The sequence below is a fragment of the Triticum urartu genome, chromosome 1A, assembly GCF_056163025.1.
Source record: "Triticum urartu cultivar PI428250 chromosome 1A, HENAU_Tu73, whole genome shotgun sequence".
Taxonomy (NCBI): domain Eukaryota; kingdom Viridiplantae; phylum Streptophyta; class Magnoliopsida; order Poales; family Poaceae; genus Triticum; species Triticum urartu.
Window position 1 is genome coordinate 193,924,037 of NC_141873.1, and position 17,126 is coordinate 193,941,162.

Consider the following 17,126-nt stretch of genomic DNA (forward strand, 5'->3'; position numbering starts at 1 on the left):
CTCCTTGTCCTATTCGGACTAGGGGGAGGGGCGCGCGGCCCAGCTCTGGCCGCCTCTCCTCTTCTTCCACTAAGGCCCATTAAGGCCCATGTACCTCCCGGGGGTTCCGGTAACCTCCCGGTACTCCGGTAAAATCCCGATTTCACCCGGAACACTTCCGATATCCAAATATAGGCTTCCAATATATCAATCTTTATGTCTCGACCATTTCGAGACTCCTCGTCATGTCCGTGATCACATCCGGGACTCCGAACAAACTTTGGTACATCAAAATGCATAAACTCATAATATAACTGTCATCGTAACCTTAAGTGTGCGGACCCTATGGGTTCGAGAACAATGTAGACATGACCGAGACACGTCTCCGGTCAATAACCAATAGCGGAACCTGGATGCTCATATTGGCTCCTACATATTCTACGAAGGTCTTTATCGGTCAGACCGCATAACAACATACGTTGTTCCCTTTGTCATCGGTATGTTACTTGCCCGAGATTCGATCGTCGGTATTCCAATACCTAGTTCAATCTCGTTACCAGCAAGTCTCTTTACTCGTTCTATAATACATCATCCCGCAACTAACTCATTAGTTGCAATGTTTGCAAGGCTTAAGTGATGTGCATTACCGAGAGGGCCCAGAGATACCTCTCCGACAATCGGAGTGACAAATCCTAATCTCGAAATACGCCAACCCAACATGTACCTTTGGAGACACCTGCAGAGCTCCTTTATAATCACCCAGTTACGTTGTGACGTTTGGTAGCACACAAAGTGTTCCTCCGGCACACGGGAGTTGCATAATCTCATAGTCATAGGAACATGTATAAGTCATGAAGAAAGCAATAGCAACATACTAAACGATCGGGTGCTAAGCTAATGGAATGGGTCATGTCAATCAGATCATTCAACTAATGATGTGATCCCGTTAATCAAATAACAACTCTTTGTCCATGGTTAGGAAACATAACCATCTTTGATTAATGAGCTAGTCAAGTAGAGGCATACTAGTGACACTCTGTTTGTCTATGTATTCACACATGTATTATGTTTCCGGTTAATACAACTCTAGCATGAATAATAAACATTTATCATGATATAAGGAAATAAATAATAACTTTATTATTGTCTCTAGGGCATATTTCCTTCAGCTGCAACATTAGCCAAGGAGTCGTACTCTTTTCCGATGCGTAGAATTCTCCAGTTGCGCTGAATGTCGGTGAAGTTCTTGGGGTTGATCTCCAAACCAGACATCTTCAACTTCTCTTTTGTCACCTTCAATGCTGAAATCGGCAAATGTGTACAATTTCTACTCCTGCAGGAATTCTTTGAGGCACTTGGGCCTGCAAGGGGGAGACACATATTGAAGATTAGTGCTCTTTTTTGAAGATTTAATCCTTCTGTTTTTTGGTTTACAAGTTATAATCCATGAGGTAGATGCTTATATAGTATAAGTCATGGATGAATGTAGTTCAGAAACTAGTACACAAAGTTTTGAAATTAAATTCAAGTACATCATGTTATTTTTCTTTTTTGGTATCTTCAGTGCTTCACCAAATGCTTCACCAATTTCAAGAACCTATAACCAGAGTAAATGATCTATGTGCTGCTTACTTCAAGTTTAGTTTTCTTTTTTTTGAATAAAAGACCTATACCAGTGCTTGACCAAGTTCTTACTTTACTTTTTGCTGCTGAAAATAACATCAGACCAGGTTCAGAAAATACTTTTGTACATCAAGTTTAGAAACATCTTTTAATAGATCAACTATATAAACTACACTAGTGCATCAAGCTTAGAAACTATGCTAGTACATCAAGTTCAGAAATTAATCTGGTGAAACAATTTCAGATGCTAATCCAGTGCATCAGTTTCAAATTATATTATAGCGCATCTACTTGAGAAACATGTACTCGTGCATCCAGTTCACAAACTACAGTAGTTCATCTAGTTGGGAAACAAGTTTAATGAAATTTTTAGGGAGTAGTACTAATAAAACATATGAATGAAGAGTAGTATGGATCACCATTTTGTGGCCGCTGCAATGTGGTACACCAAGCAGAGTTCCTCCACGCATAACTGCAGGACTGCTGCCATCTGGGGAGGTTCATATTTTTTGGTAAACTCCACATCAATTTCGATGAAGCTAGGATACAAGCCGTCGCGCTTCATCCTGAGCCTGCTCATCTTCTCGTCAGCCTTGTCTGGTTCACTGGTGCAGACGATCTCCGGTGTCTCCTTGCCGTGGAGCTCAACCCCTGTGTGGGTCCGGGTGTACTCGCGCTTCTTGTCGGGGACGTGAACGTCGTCGAGGTTGCTGCTCTGGTCGGACGTCTTGCCACGATGACGCTTGGCAGACGGTTCCTCCGCCATTGCCCTCCTGGCGACTGTGGGCTCGGAACAGAAGTTTGTAGTGGAGATGGAAGCAGCAATGGTGGTTTTTGGAGATGTGGCAGGGATGGAGTCGATTTGGGGCTTTTGGAGGGCGTGGTTTGGGACGTGGGGGAGGCGGTTCTTCCCGGTCATGGGGGTACTGGTCGTGGGGTCACCGTTGTAGTTCGTCGTGGCAACTGCCCAGTGGGTGGCGCGGGTGGTAGCCTGGAAGAACCAACTGTCCAAGCCAAGGGTTTTTTACTGTCGCACTGATCCGTGTTGTTAAGCTATACTTATCAGGTGTTTATCCCACTTGCATGTCTCAGGGTCAGTGATGATGGCATTTTGTATTGTTTAAGTGACATATACTTTGTTATGTTTTTAGTGTGGAGGATAAGTCTTATTTTTGCACTGTAGTCTTATACACTAGTTGATATCAAAACTTTTTTTACTGCACTGTGAGTTATTGCTCAAAACTAGGACTTATTTTATTTTCATCTGTCCCAACCTAAGTTAGGCCTTTATAGTTTTTGTACTCTCTTTTTAGTGTACTTATGGTTTAGTGCTGTGGGTACTGAATTGTAATTTCATACAGCGTAAGGTTTTGAAAATTGGTGTCACAATGGTGTGTGGATGTAGCGTGAGTGGCCTGACCCTTCCTGGTTTTGTAGTACTGATGTCATATGTATGTTTGAACTGAGTTTTTTTGGGATGTAGATTATTTACGACAAAATCGTTAGTTGAGCTCTAGTCAGATTTTATATAAATAAGAAATTTAGCATAATTGACAAACAATATCTATTTGAACTTCTTGCATTTTAGTAGTTGAACTTGAAAGCAATATTTAATTCGCTGGTTTAAATTATGTACATTTAACAGATAGCCTATTAAGTTCTCCGCTTTTCAAAGTTTTGTTGTTTTTATATCATATTTTTTCCATTTTTATCATCTATGGTGCAGAGCTAAAATTATTTTTATTTTTGTATTTAAAGTTATTTCCTGCGAACAAGTATTTGAACCTTTTTATTTCCAGTTTTCGAACATTTTTTTGTAGTTTATATTTCTTTGCCTCGCGCTCTGCTTTATTCAATTGGCCTTATGGGTGGGGTGTTTGGAGAAGATGGAGGCTATTGGGCCCTTTTTCGGCCCAAATGGCCCGTGCGGGCGATTTGAGGACTGTTGGATGTGCGTGTGCTCTGGGTTTAGTCCCACCTCGCTAAGCGAGGGGGCTCTCGATCTGTTTATAAGCGCTGTGGAGTCTTACTGGTCGAACTCCTCTGGATACTTACCTGAGCGCTTATACACGACGCTCGCTCCCTCTCATGACCTGTGAGCCCTGGTTGGTTGGCCCTGTGTTGTGCCGATTACTAGGGATTCGCCAACGGTTCCGTTGTGGGCTCGAGCTCAAGTATCTAGCTGTGTCAGGGCTTGCCTGTCTTCGGGCGGTCAATTTTTAATTTTTTTTGGGTTTGAATCTAATACTTGACTCCACCAGTAATGTGGACTGATACTTTTTGTTGTAGTTCTTGTGAGTTTTGTGGAAGTGTTATCTTTCCATTGAGTTTTTGCCTTCTTTTTGTGTTTGTTTTTGTGATTATTCTCAAGGGTCTTCTGGTATCATTTTTAGCACTATAGTACTTGCATGTAAACTAAGTTGTACTGAGAGTTCATTCATAGTAGCACTTATGTGCTTAGTCTGACATTTATTTCCTTGAGGGATTGCGAACTAATGCTTCTTTGTACTTTTTATTGTAGTAAATATGTACTATCCGTTCAAGTGTACTAGTACTATCATTCTTAGTCTGCAAGTGACCAATATAAGTGTGTGCTGATGCTTCTTAACTTTTTCTGTTGTAGTACTTGTTAATTTTCTAGCAGCTACATATGGATGAGAATAGTACATGAAGTACTAAGATTTTTTGCTTCAACTTTTGAAGCGTTGTTAAGCAACTCAAATTGTACTGATTGTTTTCAAATACTGATCTACAATAAGAGTTTAAATTTTCTTTAACAAATTTTTGCTGAGTTACTGGTTGATAGTAGTGTTGACGTTACATAAATCCAGATCAATTTTTTCAAATATATTTGTGACTGCATTCAAAAGGTTTATCAAATGGTTTATGTAATAATGTCACTGGTCCAGCAGGCACAAATCACAAATTATATCTTAACTATAGTACTGATCGAGAAATCGATGATAAAGCTAAATAAGTTTTGGTAACGATAGTGTTTCTGATATGATTCCTCATTGTGTACCGAGGCAACCAAGAGTACAAGCTTATTTTTGAGTTGATGCAACAGCATAACCACTATGGATTCTTCAATCTTGAGCTCCTTCTAACTGGCCCCGAATGTTGTCCCTTGTTGGCGTCCTTTCCTGCTTGAGCCTTGGCAGCTTCATCGTCAGTTTCATTTTCCTCGTCCCTGATACTGTCATCTTCATTGTCTTCATCTGATTGGTTGTCATTCTTGTCAAACTCTTCTTCCTCATACTCTTCTTTTGATTTCTTGGAACTTTGGACCTTGCCCTATTTCTGTTCAGCGCCACTGACCTCCTTGCCCACTTTGCATGTGCAGGCATTATGTCTGTCGGTCCCCCACACTTGCTGCAAGTGTAGCTGTTACGTGAGTCGTCTCCATTGGTAGAAACCTGGGCGGCTCCAATCTACTTCTACAGCTTTTGCTTGTTGATAGTGGCATATGTGTGCTATGGGCATGTGTGGTAATTATGATTGGTCACCACGTTGCCGAATCCGCATGCCCTTATCCCGAGAGGTTTGCCATTCGGGCTGAATTCCACGCGTCTGATGGGGCGTGGCGGCTTTTTGGCTGCTGCTTTTGCTGCTTTCGCTGCTTGCGTCTTATTATCCCCCCCTTGTGTTTGAGAATATGGGTGGTTTAATTACCCTTTCCTGCTGCTGCTGGTAGGATGTCCTGTTTTCATGTCGTTCGCCTACAGCACCGTCAAGCTCATGATCTTGCACGTGAGCATGTTGTTGCTCTTGAGTGTGCACATGGGCAAGCTCTGGTTGCTGTTGCTCCTCTTCCTCGTTGTCGTATGGGTCAATAGCTCCCAGATGGTTCATCTCGGATAAGATTGTAGCAATATCCTGCTCAATGGCTTCGTTGTCCGCGACATTGTCATTTTCAGCAGAATGCATGGCGTCGAGTTCTTGGTCAAGTCTTTCCATGATGACATGTGTCCTCGCCATTTTCTCATGGCTTCTCAAGCTTTTTCTGTGCACCCTCATGTTCAGCTGCAGCAGTGCGCTTTCAATGCTGTATTGGGAGGCCTTGTTTGACGCTACTGTCCTCAAGTCATTTCTGTTGAATGTTGGCTGGATGTTCGGGTGTTTGGTGTATCTCCTGAGGATGTATTTCTCTGGAACACTGTCAGCCTTAATTATATGCATCATGCATAGGACATGCAGGCAGAAAATACCTATTTTTTGAAAGAGGTGCATGTTTTCTGTCATTTCATTCGAACAAAAACTTTGCAAAAATAAGTACTACAGTATGTAACATCTTTTTTAGACCTCGCCTTTGTGGTCCCACAGCTTGCACTTGCAGTCAAATATTTCTCCCACGGGGTCTGCAACCACCTGGAACGCGTGCTGAGACCACGCAAACAGTTTTTGCGGTTTGTTGTAGCGCACAAGGTACTTTCTGGGCTCTTCCGTCTCTGTCACCGTGAAGAGGGTGCTCAGTTTTAGCCTTTTTCTGATCTTGCTGTACACAGCTCATGAGTAAAGCTTTGCCATCTGACTGTCAAACCCATAGAAGGTCAGCGTGTTTTGTTCCTTCTGCGCAAGCAAGAGTCATGAACAAATTATTAGTTTTCTCACAGCAAAAACTTGTCTAACTAAGAAAGATTTACTTTAGTAAGCACGTTATTTTGTCTTACGACAGGTGATAGAGCTATACCCGGTTACCTATTGTCTCCTAGTTCTCTGTCTGCCTCCTGGTTTTGACGCAGGAGTTTACCTGGCTGACAAACCGGTGCAGGTTTTGTCTCTCACTTACGAAGTTCTTCTTGAACACATAGTTCATGCTCTCACTCCGTTGTGTGGATGTCATTTTGGCACAGAAAATTTCTTTGAAGTAAGCCGATATCCATTTCTCGTGCTCGTTCCACATTGCCACCATCGTGGCATCATCATGGAGGTTGTACTTATCCATGAGTGCTTTCCAGGCAGCCTCAAACTCAGTTGGCATGAGGGGCTAGTTGAGGATTGCTGTGAATTCATCGTTAAACTCTTCGTGGAGGTTGTATAGGTATGCGAGGTGTTCCCTGTACTTCTTCATAATGTGCCAGCGGCATAGCTTATGTACCGTGTCCCCGAAAGCATCTGGGATCGCCAAAGCCATTGCCGGGCACTGGTCTTGTAATGAGAAAAGAGACGTGGAGTGGTCAGCGGATGGTAGTGCATATATACAAATAGAACCGACACAATAATTTTACTATGTTATTTTCCTTTGGGGGTGGCGGTTGTACCTATGAGGATGCATGAAGGAGCCTTCCCTCTCATGCACCTTCAAAATGCTTTTGAACAACCATGTGAATGAATCTGCATCCTCATCTATTATCAGGGCGAAAGCAAAGAATGTAGTCTGTAAGTGGTTGTTAGTACCCACAAACACCCCAAGTGCCATATGGTACTTGTTGGTCTTATATGTGGTTTCAAACGTTACGCAGTCACCAAAGTCTTGATATGCCCCTCGGCAACTTGCGTTCGCCCAGAATATGTTCTTCACTCTGTCGGACTCATCAAGTTGTATGTCGCAGAAGAATTCCTTGTTTATCGCTTTCATCTCCCTAAATAAGTTGACAGTCTTTAGGACATCGTCCACATCATCCATCCTTGAATTCTTTGCTTTGTTGCATATTAAAAGTAAACAGTCATTCAAAAATGCATGTTGAACTGGCATTAGGTCATGCGTTGCGTAATATGTTTGTACTGACAGAGGAAAAAAGATGGAGGGGGTTTATGGGAGGAGAACAAGTTTGTACTTACATGTTAATCAAGTCTTTGGCATTCATTTCGGGGAAGTAGCTACCGGGGTCATCGCCGCGCAGTATGCTCATGATTTGCGCGTGTTCAGTGCCTTTGAGCCACGGGTACTTGATGTACTCCAAGATTGTTTTGTCAAAGTTTTTGTGGGAGTGCAAGAAGACAAGCATTTGGGGGAGAGCTGTAGCCTGTGGTTGTGTTCCCAGATTATCTCTTTTACGACAAGTGTTCCATCATTTTCCCTCTTCAGCCTCATTTTAGCCCCGCAATTAGTCCTGGTTGTGGTCTTGTTCCGCTGTCTATTTGCTTCTGACACCTTCGATTCATAGACTCCATAGCACGTGCAATAAAGGTAGACTTGGTGTTAACCTTGGAGTCTTCCCTGACAACAAACCCGCGTGCTTTGCATAGACGTTGTAGAAGTTCTTTGCTTCTTTGAAAGTTTCAAAGGGCATCTCTAGCCTTGGCAGAACGTAAGCTTCAATGTTAGGTGGCTGCACGCAACAGTGAGCAAACAAAAACACAGTGATGAAAATGTTAGATGGGGTGGTCACAGTACTAGGGTATGGACTGTGGTTGTATGTTTTTTCTGAATGGATACTTACATGTGTATAGCTCCGCGCTACATCCGGTGTTTGCTGTTCACCCTGGTGTATGGGCGCGGGTGGTGTCACCCTCGGCACATGCAGCAATGTTGATGAAGCTCTCCGTCTCTCATTGTACGGTCGTCTTCCCTGAGATTCACTAGTAGGTTGCTCCTGTCTATATGGCTCATATCTTCTACTTTGCACCCTGCTAGAGTGGCAAACATTCCTGTCTCTTTGGCCTCGTCTTCCCGTCGCAACCGCTTTTGTAGCACAGATGATTGATGTTGATGGAGCGACGGGTGGAAGCCTGAGTGTCCTTGCCTTTCTGCTTGCGCTAGGGAAGGAAAATATTTGTTGTTGGGGACATTGTTGACCTTGTTGCACCCCAGCAGTGGCAAAGCTTGTATTCCTAGATATTGGTGTCTGCTGCATAGAAGAACCAGTCTGTGCTTCTCATGATTCTGGTGTAGCTTGAAATCTGCATGTATTGTTGAAGTATCCAGGTGCTATTTCTGGTGTTACCCAGCCAGGCGGTGCCTCATATCTTCTTGGCTCATCAAACCCTCCCTACGTGTGCCACCTTGCATGTTTCTGGAATGACATTCAATAGTTTTGGGATTAATCTTTTCTGCATTTTCTCATATACATGATATGGGTAACATGTCATGCACTGAAGGTAACGTACAAGTTGAACTTGCATCGCTAGGCGTTATTAAACTTTGTTGTCTATTTTGTATCTGATATAGTTTCAGTCGAACTGATGAATGGACATGTTCAGCACTGATGCATCTGTTATGCACAGGTTTTTTTAATCTTTTTTTCCTATAACTGATGCATAAACATTTGGTGCACTGCTTGTAAACTGAACATTGAACTTCGGAACAGTATGCATAGTTATATATATATAATAGCACTATTCTAATCCTAGGATTAGAATAGTTATTTGGATCACAGCTCCCTATAAGGGCCCGGCAGGGTTCCTCCGAAAATCGCTGAAACAAAAAGAAAAGGCCGATTCTAAAACTACCACCCCATCCCCGATCCCCCACCCCCTGCACCACCCAGGCACCCACCCCCAACTGTCGAGGCGCCAACATCCCGCCCCTAACCAGAGACGCCCTCGTGGCCCCGCCACCGCCCGTCGCCAACACCACCCCGCCACTGACCGCCGCCGCCACCGCCCCGCCACCGACCGCTTCCGTCGCCGCCGCCCCATCCCCAACAAGAGACGCCGTCGCCAGCTACCCAACTCGCCACCACCTCGGATCCAGCCACCATCGCCTGCCCCGCAAGCCGCCACCGAGGATCCGGTAACCACTGCTACCTTCGTGTGGCGCCGGCGAGGATCCGGTAACCACGACCATCGACGCGCGTGGATCCGCCTAGGGCCGATGAGCCCCACTCTCCCAATCCCTTGTCCACACTCCCTACAGTGGCCTCTGCTTCACAACACTATGTCTTCTCCGCACTAACGCCGCCAGTGGCTCAACGCCATCTTGTCCGGCCTCCTGTTCTCCAGCGTCCTGTCGGCCCCAATCCACGTTGTTGCACCAGTCCTGCATGACGCTCGTCCTCCTGGGCTTTGTCTAGTGCAGCTTCGAGCGCCGAGGCGGCCCATGCACCGTCCAATACCGACCATCGTGCAGTCCAACCTCGTCTCCGCGTGCAGTGCCTCCTCGCCTGCTCGCTCATATAGATCCTTCGCAGGACACCGGCTGCGTGCTACTCGGCTCTACACCGGCTGTGGGACACCACAAAGATTTTTTCTACACTGCCTCCCCTACCGATGACCTCTTCTGGCATTAGAAACGGTGAACCCTCTCCGGCTAAGTGCTCTCTCTCCCATAAAACAAGAAGTTTATGTAAAAATGTTGCAAAGGTTCAGGTACACCAAAGAATATAGAAAAAATGTTTAACCGTATATGAGACTTGATGCTCTTCCTGTAGGTGCATATATATGAGTTCTCAGGTACATCAGACGTGCTCCTACATGTGGATGTGTTGCTCATGTGAAAATGTGCTAACTGAATTTAACAATCTTGATAAAACTGCAGGGGTGTGCATGTGTGTGTCTAATTTACTGGAAAATTTCTCATTTTCCCCTTTACAACCATTCAGATGTTCATAGACGTTGCATGAAGTTCTACAACAACTATACGCCAAAGTCCTACTACAGCTATGCACTTTTCTTCGCGGTGGTTTGCATTCCTTGCTGTTGCTGGATACTAGACATGTGTGCTTATGGGCTTGTTGGACGTGTGTTGGCTAGCGTCACGCTCTGGAGAGTAGAACAAAGTTGACCTTCCATGCCAAGAATTTAAATATGTTCTACTATTGTCATTCATCTACGGTAGTTCAAGTCCCACATGTATGGTTTTCGTTGGCTGAATCTACACAAGCGATGTTGAGTATTCTTGCTTTAATATTGCTAATTCCATGAATCCTTACTGAATCTTTATACTAAATCTGAAAGAAATATTGCCTAAAGCAAAACAAACACTTTCGGTTCAGAATTATGTATCCCTTGTTGCCCAACACACACAACTTGCTTCCCAAACCTGAATTTTCGATCAGACATATTCATAGCTCAATGTGGTTCTTTCCAAAAATATCAATTTGTCACTTGAAAAAATATATGAGTTGGGACACCGTTTGTGTACTGTAAAAACAAAAATAAAAAATGAACAAAAAGATGGTTGAGGAGAAGTTCATAATGCGTGTTGTGAGTTGTTCAAAATGTTCATTTTGGAAAAAACACTAATATGGGAGAAGCTTATACTTCAATATTACGACTATTGCTTGCTTCCCTAGAAAAAAAAACATTGCAAAATTTTGCATTGTTCCATAGAGTGCTTGGGGCGTACACCAACGACTTCATATGCTCGTTCAATTTTGGTAAAATTTCACACATCGCATCCTTCATGTATATTATCTACAGAACGATCATATGTGCATTCAAAAAACTATTCTTATATATCCTTGATGCGATTTTTTTTGGAAAAAGCAACAAAATCAACTCTTGGAAGTTAATATATAAAAAAGCAAAAACGACTTTAACAAAAATAAACAATTGAAAAGTTTACAAAAAAACAACACAACTTTACAAAAACAAAATAACCAACCCCACCCCTCAATTAAAAAAATAAAACAAGAAGTTCAAATTGAAACGACGACGTGATTCGAAGTTTATTAAAAAAATGTTTCTAAAAAACTAAAAACTAAGAAGTTCAAATTGAAATACCAAGAAAGTCCAAAATTTAAAAATACACAAGTTCACTATTAATCAAAAATAGATTTTTTTTCATTTCCACAAAAAGCCTTGAATTTCAAATTAAAAAAACAGAGTGGCTCGATGTTTATTTAAAAACTAGGATTTTTTTCCATCACTAAAAGAAATAAAACTAAGAAGTCCAAAATAAAAAAGAGGATGAGGTCGATGGTTATACAAAATTCAGATTTCCTCATTATTAAAAAATGGGACAAGAAGTTCAAAATAAAAAAATGTAGTAGTTTGATATTATATTTGAGAACTCAGATTTTTCTGGTTACTAAAGAATAAAACCAATAAGTTCAATTCAAAATAACGAAGAAATTCAATTGGAAAAAGCATAGCAGTTTGATATTTATTCAAATACTCAGTTTTTTCTGATTACTAAATAAAAAAAACCAATAATTTCAATTTGAAGTAACGAAGAAGTTCAATGTTTCTAACAAAACTATAATTTTCACATTTCTAAAAAATACACAAAGAAGTTAAAGTAAGAAAGTTAGAGTGGTTCGTTGTCTATAAAAAACTCTACTTTTTCCGTTACTAAAGCGAAATAGAGAGAAGTTCAAATTGATAGTAGCCAGAAGTTCATGTACTTCATGGTGCGCATTCCGTATGAGAAAAAAATAAAAAGGAAAAGTCTAATTTTTTTGCTAGAAGTTCAAGTGGTCGGCCCGAGAAAATTCAAAAATTCTTGTGAGGGAGGTTGAATAAAAATACGTAACAGAAGTTTAAGGTGAAAACAGCGGGAAGTTCAACTACTGCATGGAATGCGTTTCAGATAAGAATATAAGAATAGAAAACAAAAATCATAAAAAGGTTGGTTGCAAGAAGTTCACGTGCTCCTCCTAGCATAGTCAAAATTCATGTGTGAGACGATTGTCGTTCATTTACATGTTGAAAAAAAGGCAAAAAACAATGTTGTATTGCCATTTTAAAAACTCCTCTCAAACCGCAACGAATTTGTAACACATGTTTACATGAAAAACTTACTGGTATTCATAAGCTTTCCATCGGGTATATTATGTGCTACATTTCGATGAACATTTTAAATTTTTCATGTATACCGTTAAAAACACGTTTTTATGTATTAAAAAAATTCTTATGTGTTGAAACAAGTTCATAGTGAAAACAACGAGAAGTTGAAGTACTCTAAGGAATGCATTTCAGGTGAGAATAAAAGTATAGAATAATAAAAGCTTAAAAGGTTTGTTGAAAGAACTTCAAGTGCTCTGTCCAAGGAAGTTCAAAAATTCTTGTGAGAGAGGTTCACCTTGTATTTCCATGTTCAAAAACACACACAATATTATTTTTTTCATTTTACAATAATTTTCTCAATCCACAAACAAGTTCAGTTATTATTTGGGAGTAATTTGATTTCAAAAAGAAAATAAAAAATTTAATTTGTAAAAATGGAAAAAGTTCATGTACTACATGTTGTGTGTTCATCAGAAAAATGAATTAAAAGGCACGGTCCAATTTTGTTGTTGTTGTAAGTTCAAGTCCTCGGTCGGAGAAAGTTAAAAAAATTTATTATGAGAGAGGTTTGTACAAAAGGAATATCATTTGTGTAATACTGACGAATGGATGAGAAAATTGCAATTAAAAATACGTCACAGAAGTTCAACGTGAGAAAAGTAGGAAGTTTAACTACTACACTGAATGAATTTTAGATGAAAAACTTTTAACACCGTCGGGAATATGAAAAAATGATCAACATAAGAAAGTTGCGTATTTACAACAGCTTTTGATACGTCTCCGTCGTATCTATAATTTTTTATTGTTCCATGCCAATATTATACAACTTTCATATACTTTTGACAACTTTTTATACTATTTTTGGGGACTAACATATTGATCCACTGCCCAGTGCCAGTTCTTGTTTGTTGCATGTTTTTTGTTTCGCAGAAAATCCATATCAAACGGAGTCCAAACGGGATAAAAACTTATGGAGATTTTTTTTGGAATATATGTGACTTTTGCAAAAAAGAATCAACGCGAGACGATGCCTAAGGGGGCCAGGAGGTAGGGGGCGCGCCCCTGGGGTGGGGCGCGCCCCTGGCCCTCGTGGCCACCCCGCAAGGTGGTTGGTGCCCTTCTTTCGACGCAAGAAAGCCAATATCCGGATAGAAATCGTGTTAAAATTTCAGCCCAATCGGAGTTACGGATCTCCGGGAATATAAGAAATGATGAAAGGCCAGAATCTGGAACGCAGAAACAGAGAGAGACAGAGAGACAGATCCAATCTTGGAGGGGCTCTCGCCCCTCCGCCGCGATGGAGGCCATGGACCAGAGAGGAAACCCTTCTCCCATCTAGGGAGAAGGTCAAGGAAGAAGAATAAGAAGGGGGCCCTCTCCCCCTCTCCCGGTGGCGCTGGAACGCCGCCGGGGCCATCATCGTGTGACGGCGATCTACACCAACACCTCCGTCATCTTCACCAACATCTTCATCACCTTCCCCCATCTATCTACAGCGGTCCACTCTCCTGCAACCCGATGTACCCTCTACTTGAACATGGTGATTTATGCTTCATATTATTATCCAATGATGTGTTGCCATCCTATGATGTCTAAGTAGATTTTCGTTGTCCTATCGGTAATTGGTGAATTGATATGATTGGTTTAATTTTCTTGTGGTTATGTTGTTGTCCTTTGGTGCCCATCATATGAGTACGTGCGTGGATCACACCATAGGGTTAGTTGTATGTTGATAGGACTATGTATTGGAGGGCAAGAATGACAGAAGCTTCAACCTAGCATAGAAATTGATGCATACGGGATTGAAGGGGGACCAATATATCTTAATGCTATGGTTGAGTTTTATCTTAATGAACGTTAGTAGTTGCGGATGCTTGCTAATAGTTCCAATCATAAGTGCATAGAATTCCAAGTCAGGGATGACATGCTAGCAGTGGCCTCTCCCACATAAAACTTGCTATAGATCTAGTAAAGTAGTCAATTGCTTAGGGACAATTTCGCAACTCCTACCACCACTTTTCCACGCTCGCTATACTAACTTTATTGCTTCTTTACCTAAAACAGCCCCTAGTTTTTATTTACGTGCTCTTTATATTCTTGCAAACCTATCCTGTTACACCTACAAAGTACTTCTAGTTTTATACTTGTTCTAGGTAAAGCGAACATCAAGCGTCCATAGAGTTGTGTCGTTGGTCGGTAAAACTTGAGGGAATATTTGTTCTACCTTTAGCTCCTCATTGGGTTTGACACTCTTACTTATCGAAAGAGGCTACAATTGATCCCGTATACTTGTGGGTTATCGAAAGAGGCTACACCAATGGTTGAAGAACCACTCAAAATCTATCACACTGCTGAAGCTTTTTACTTGGATCATCTTCGATCCCATGTTCTCGTGCTGAAACCCCAACTAGCTTAGTTGAGGGCAAATCTTTAGATGAGCATGCTTGTTATGTGCGACACCGCTTATCTCAAAAAGGGAAACTTTGACTGGATCAAATTCATCATTTGCAATGCTATGCTTGGAATTTATGTGAAATATATGATTTTACTTGTTGTTCTGAAGACCCTAAGAAACACCTTCCCTACCAATGTGAGTTTAGTGATAATGGAATCGTATCTTCGTATGCTAAGGGTGTTTATAATTACTATGATGGTCAACAAGTTGAAAAATTTGTTGCTTTTAAGGGTGCTTATGAAATTGCTTCTTTGATTGGAAAGTATGATGCTACTCTTTACAAATCTGAAAATTTTGCCATACTTAAATATTGTTATGATAATTATGCTTTTGTTGCCTATGTCAAACCATATATTGAGGACTCCTCCGCTATCCAAGAAGAGACTGATATTTTGCAGGAGTCTATGGAAGAAGGAATTGATGAAACTGTGGGCTCACTGGATGAAAAAGATGATGAGGAGAGCGAAGAACAAAAGGAGGAAGAGCGGATTAGCTACCCATTCCCACCTTCTAATGAGAGTAACTCTTCAACTCATACATTGATTAATTTCCCTTCGTGCTTACCGAAGGATGATTGCTATGATGATTGTTATGATCCCGTTGATTCTTTTGAAATATCCCTTTTTGATGATGCTCGCTATGCTTGTGGCCAAGATGTATGCTTATGGAGATGAACTTGCTATAGTTCCTTATGTTAAACATGAAATTGTTGCTATTGCACCCACGCATGATAGTCCTATTATCTTTTTGAATTCTCCCGACTACACTATATCGGAGAAGTTTGCACTTATTAAGGATTATATTGATGGGTGGCCTTTTACCGTTGCACATGATAATTTTGACGAATATTATATGGATGTGCTTGCTGCTCCTACTTGCAATTATTATGAGTGAGGAACTAAATCTTCGCCTCTCCATGTTTCCAATATGATAAAATTGCAAGAAACTGTTTATACTATGCATTGGCCTTTACTATGTGTGCGTGAATTGTTCTTTTATGACATGCCGATGCATAGGAAGAGAGTTAGACTTCGTTGTTGCATGATTTATGTTACTTTGTGCTCACTGCTAAATCACAAATCATTGTTAATTAAAATTTGATTTGATATACCTTGGGATCCAGGTGGATCCATTACTTGAGCACTATATGCCTAGCTTAATAGATTTAAAGAAAGCGTTGCCAGGGAGACAACCCGGAAGTTTTAGAGAGTCATTTATTTCTGTTGTGTTAAAAATAAAAATAATGTGCAAAGATTTGCCTTTAGGATGTTTACATTGCTTGTTGGTTTGTGCGGTGCAAGACACAAACTTTGCCTGTAGTGCGCGATTTTACATTTTTTTTACTAGAATGTCAAACGGTTCTGAAACTTTTTGCACTGTCTTTATATACAAATTGTTTATTTTTCCTAATTGTTTCAGAATTTTTGGAGTAACAGAAGTATGGTGAATGTTCAGATTACTACAGACTGTCCTGTTTAAGACAGATTTTGTTTTTAATGCATAGTTTGCTTGTTTTGATGAAACTATCGATTTCTATCAATAAGCCATGGAAAAGTTATATTACACTAGCTACAATGCAAAAACAAAATATGAATTGGGTTGCAACAGTACTTAGAGTAGTGATTTGCTTTATTATACTAAAGGATCTTACCGAGCTTTCTGTTGAGTTTTGTGTGGATGAAGTGTTCAAAGATCGAGGAAGTCTCGATGTGAGGAGAAGGAGGAGAGACAAGAGCTGAAGCTTGGGGATGCCCAAGGCACCCCAAGTAAATATTCAAGGAGACTCAAGCGTCTAAGCTTGGGGATGCCCCGAAAGGCATCCCATCTTTCTTCAACAAGTATCGTTATGTTTTCGGATTCGTTTCGTTCATGCGATATGTGCAAATCTTGGAGCGTCTTTTGCATTTAGTTTTCACTTTTCTTTTATGAACCATGCTGGTATGAGATAGTCCTTGGTTGATTTATAAAATGATCATCGCACTTCACTTATATTTTTTGAGTATGGCTTTATAGAATGATTCATGTGCTTCACTTATATCATTTGGAGTTTGGATTGCATGTTTCTCTTCACATAGAAAACCGCCATTTGTAGAATGCTCTTTTGCTTCACTTATATTTGTTAGAGCACGGGATATCTTTTGTAGAAAGAATTAAACTCTCTTGCTTCACTTATATCCATTTAGAGAGATGACAGGAATTGGTCATTCACATGGTTAGTCATAAAATCCTACATAAAACTTGTAGATCACTGAATATGATATGTTTGATTTCTTGCAATAGTTTTGCAATATAAAGGTGGTGATATTAGAGTCGTGCTAGTTGAGTAATTGTGAAATTGAGAAATACTTGTGTTAAGGTTTGCAAGTCCCGTAGCATGCATGTATGGTAACCGTTGTGTGACAAATTTGAAGCATGAGGTGTTTCTTTGATTGCCTTCCTTATCAGTGGCGGTCGGGGA

The 17,126-nt window shown here is 40.9% G+C and overlaps 1 protein-coding gene across 1 annotated transcript in view; it reads right to left on the reverse strand.

Annotated features, from left to right (window-relative positions):
- Positions 1-1,259: 1,259 nt before the first annotated feature.
- The window catches only part of LOC125554660 (Calcium-binding endonuclease/exonuclease/phosphatase family), a 67,122-nt gene continuing 51,255 nt past the window's right edge, over positions 1,260-17,126 (reverse strand). The window contains exon 11 of the mRNA XM_087517227.1: positions 1,260-1,340. Within this exon, the coding sequence (XP_087373353.1) occupies positions 1,275-1,340 (66 nt within the window). The 3' untranslated portion in view covers positions 1,260-1,274. The remainder of the gene's footprint in view (positions 1,341-17,126) is intronic.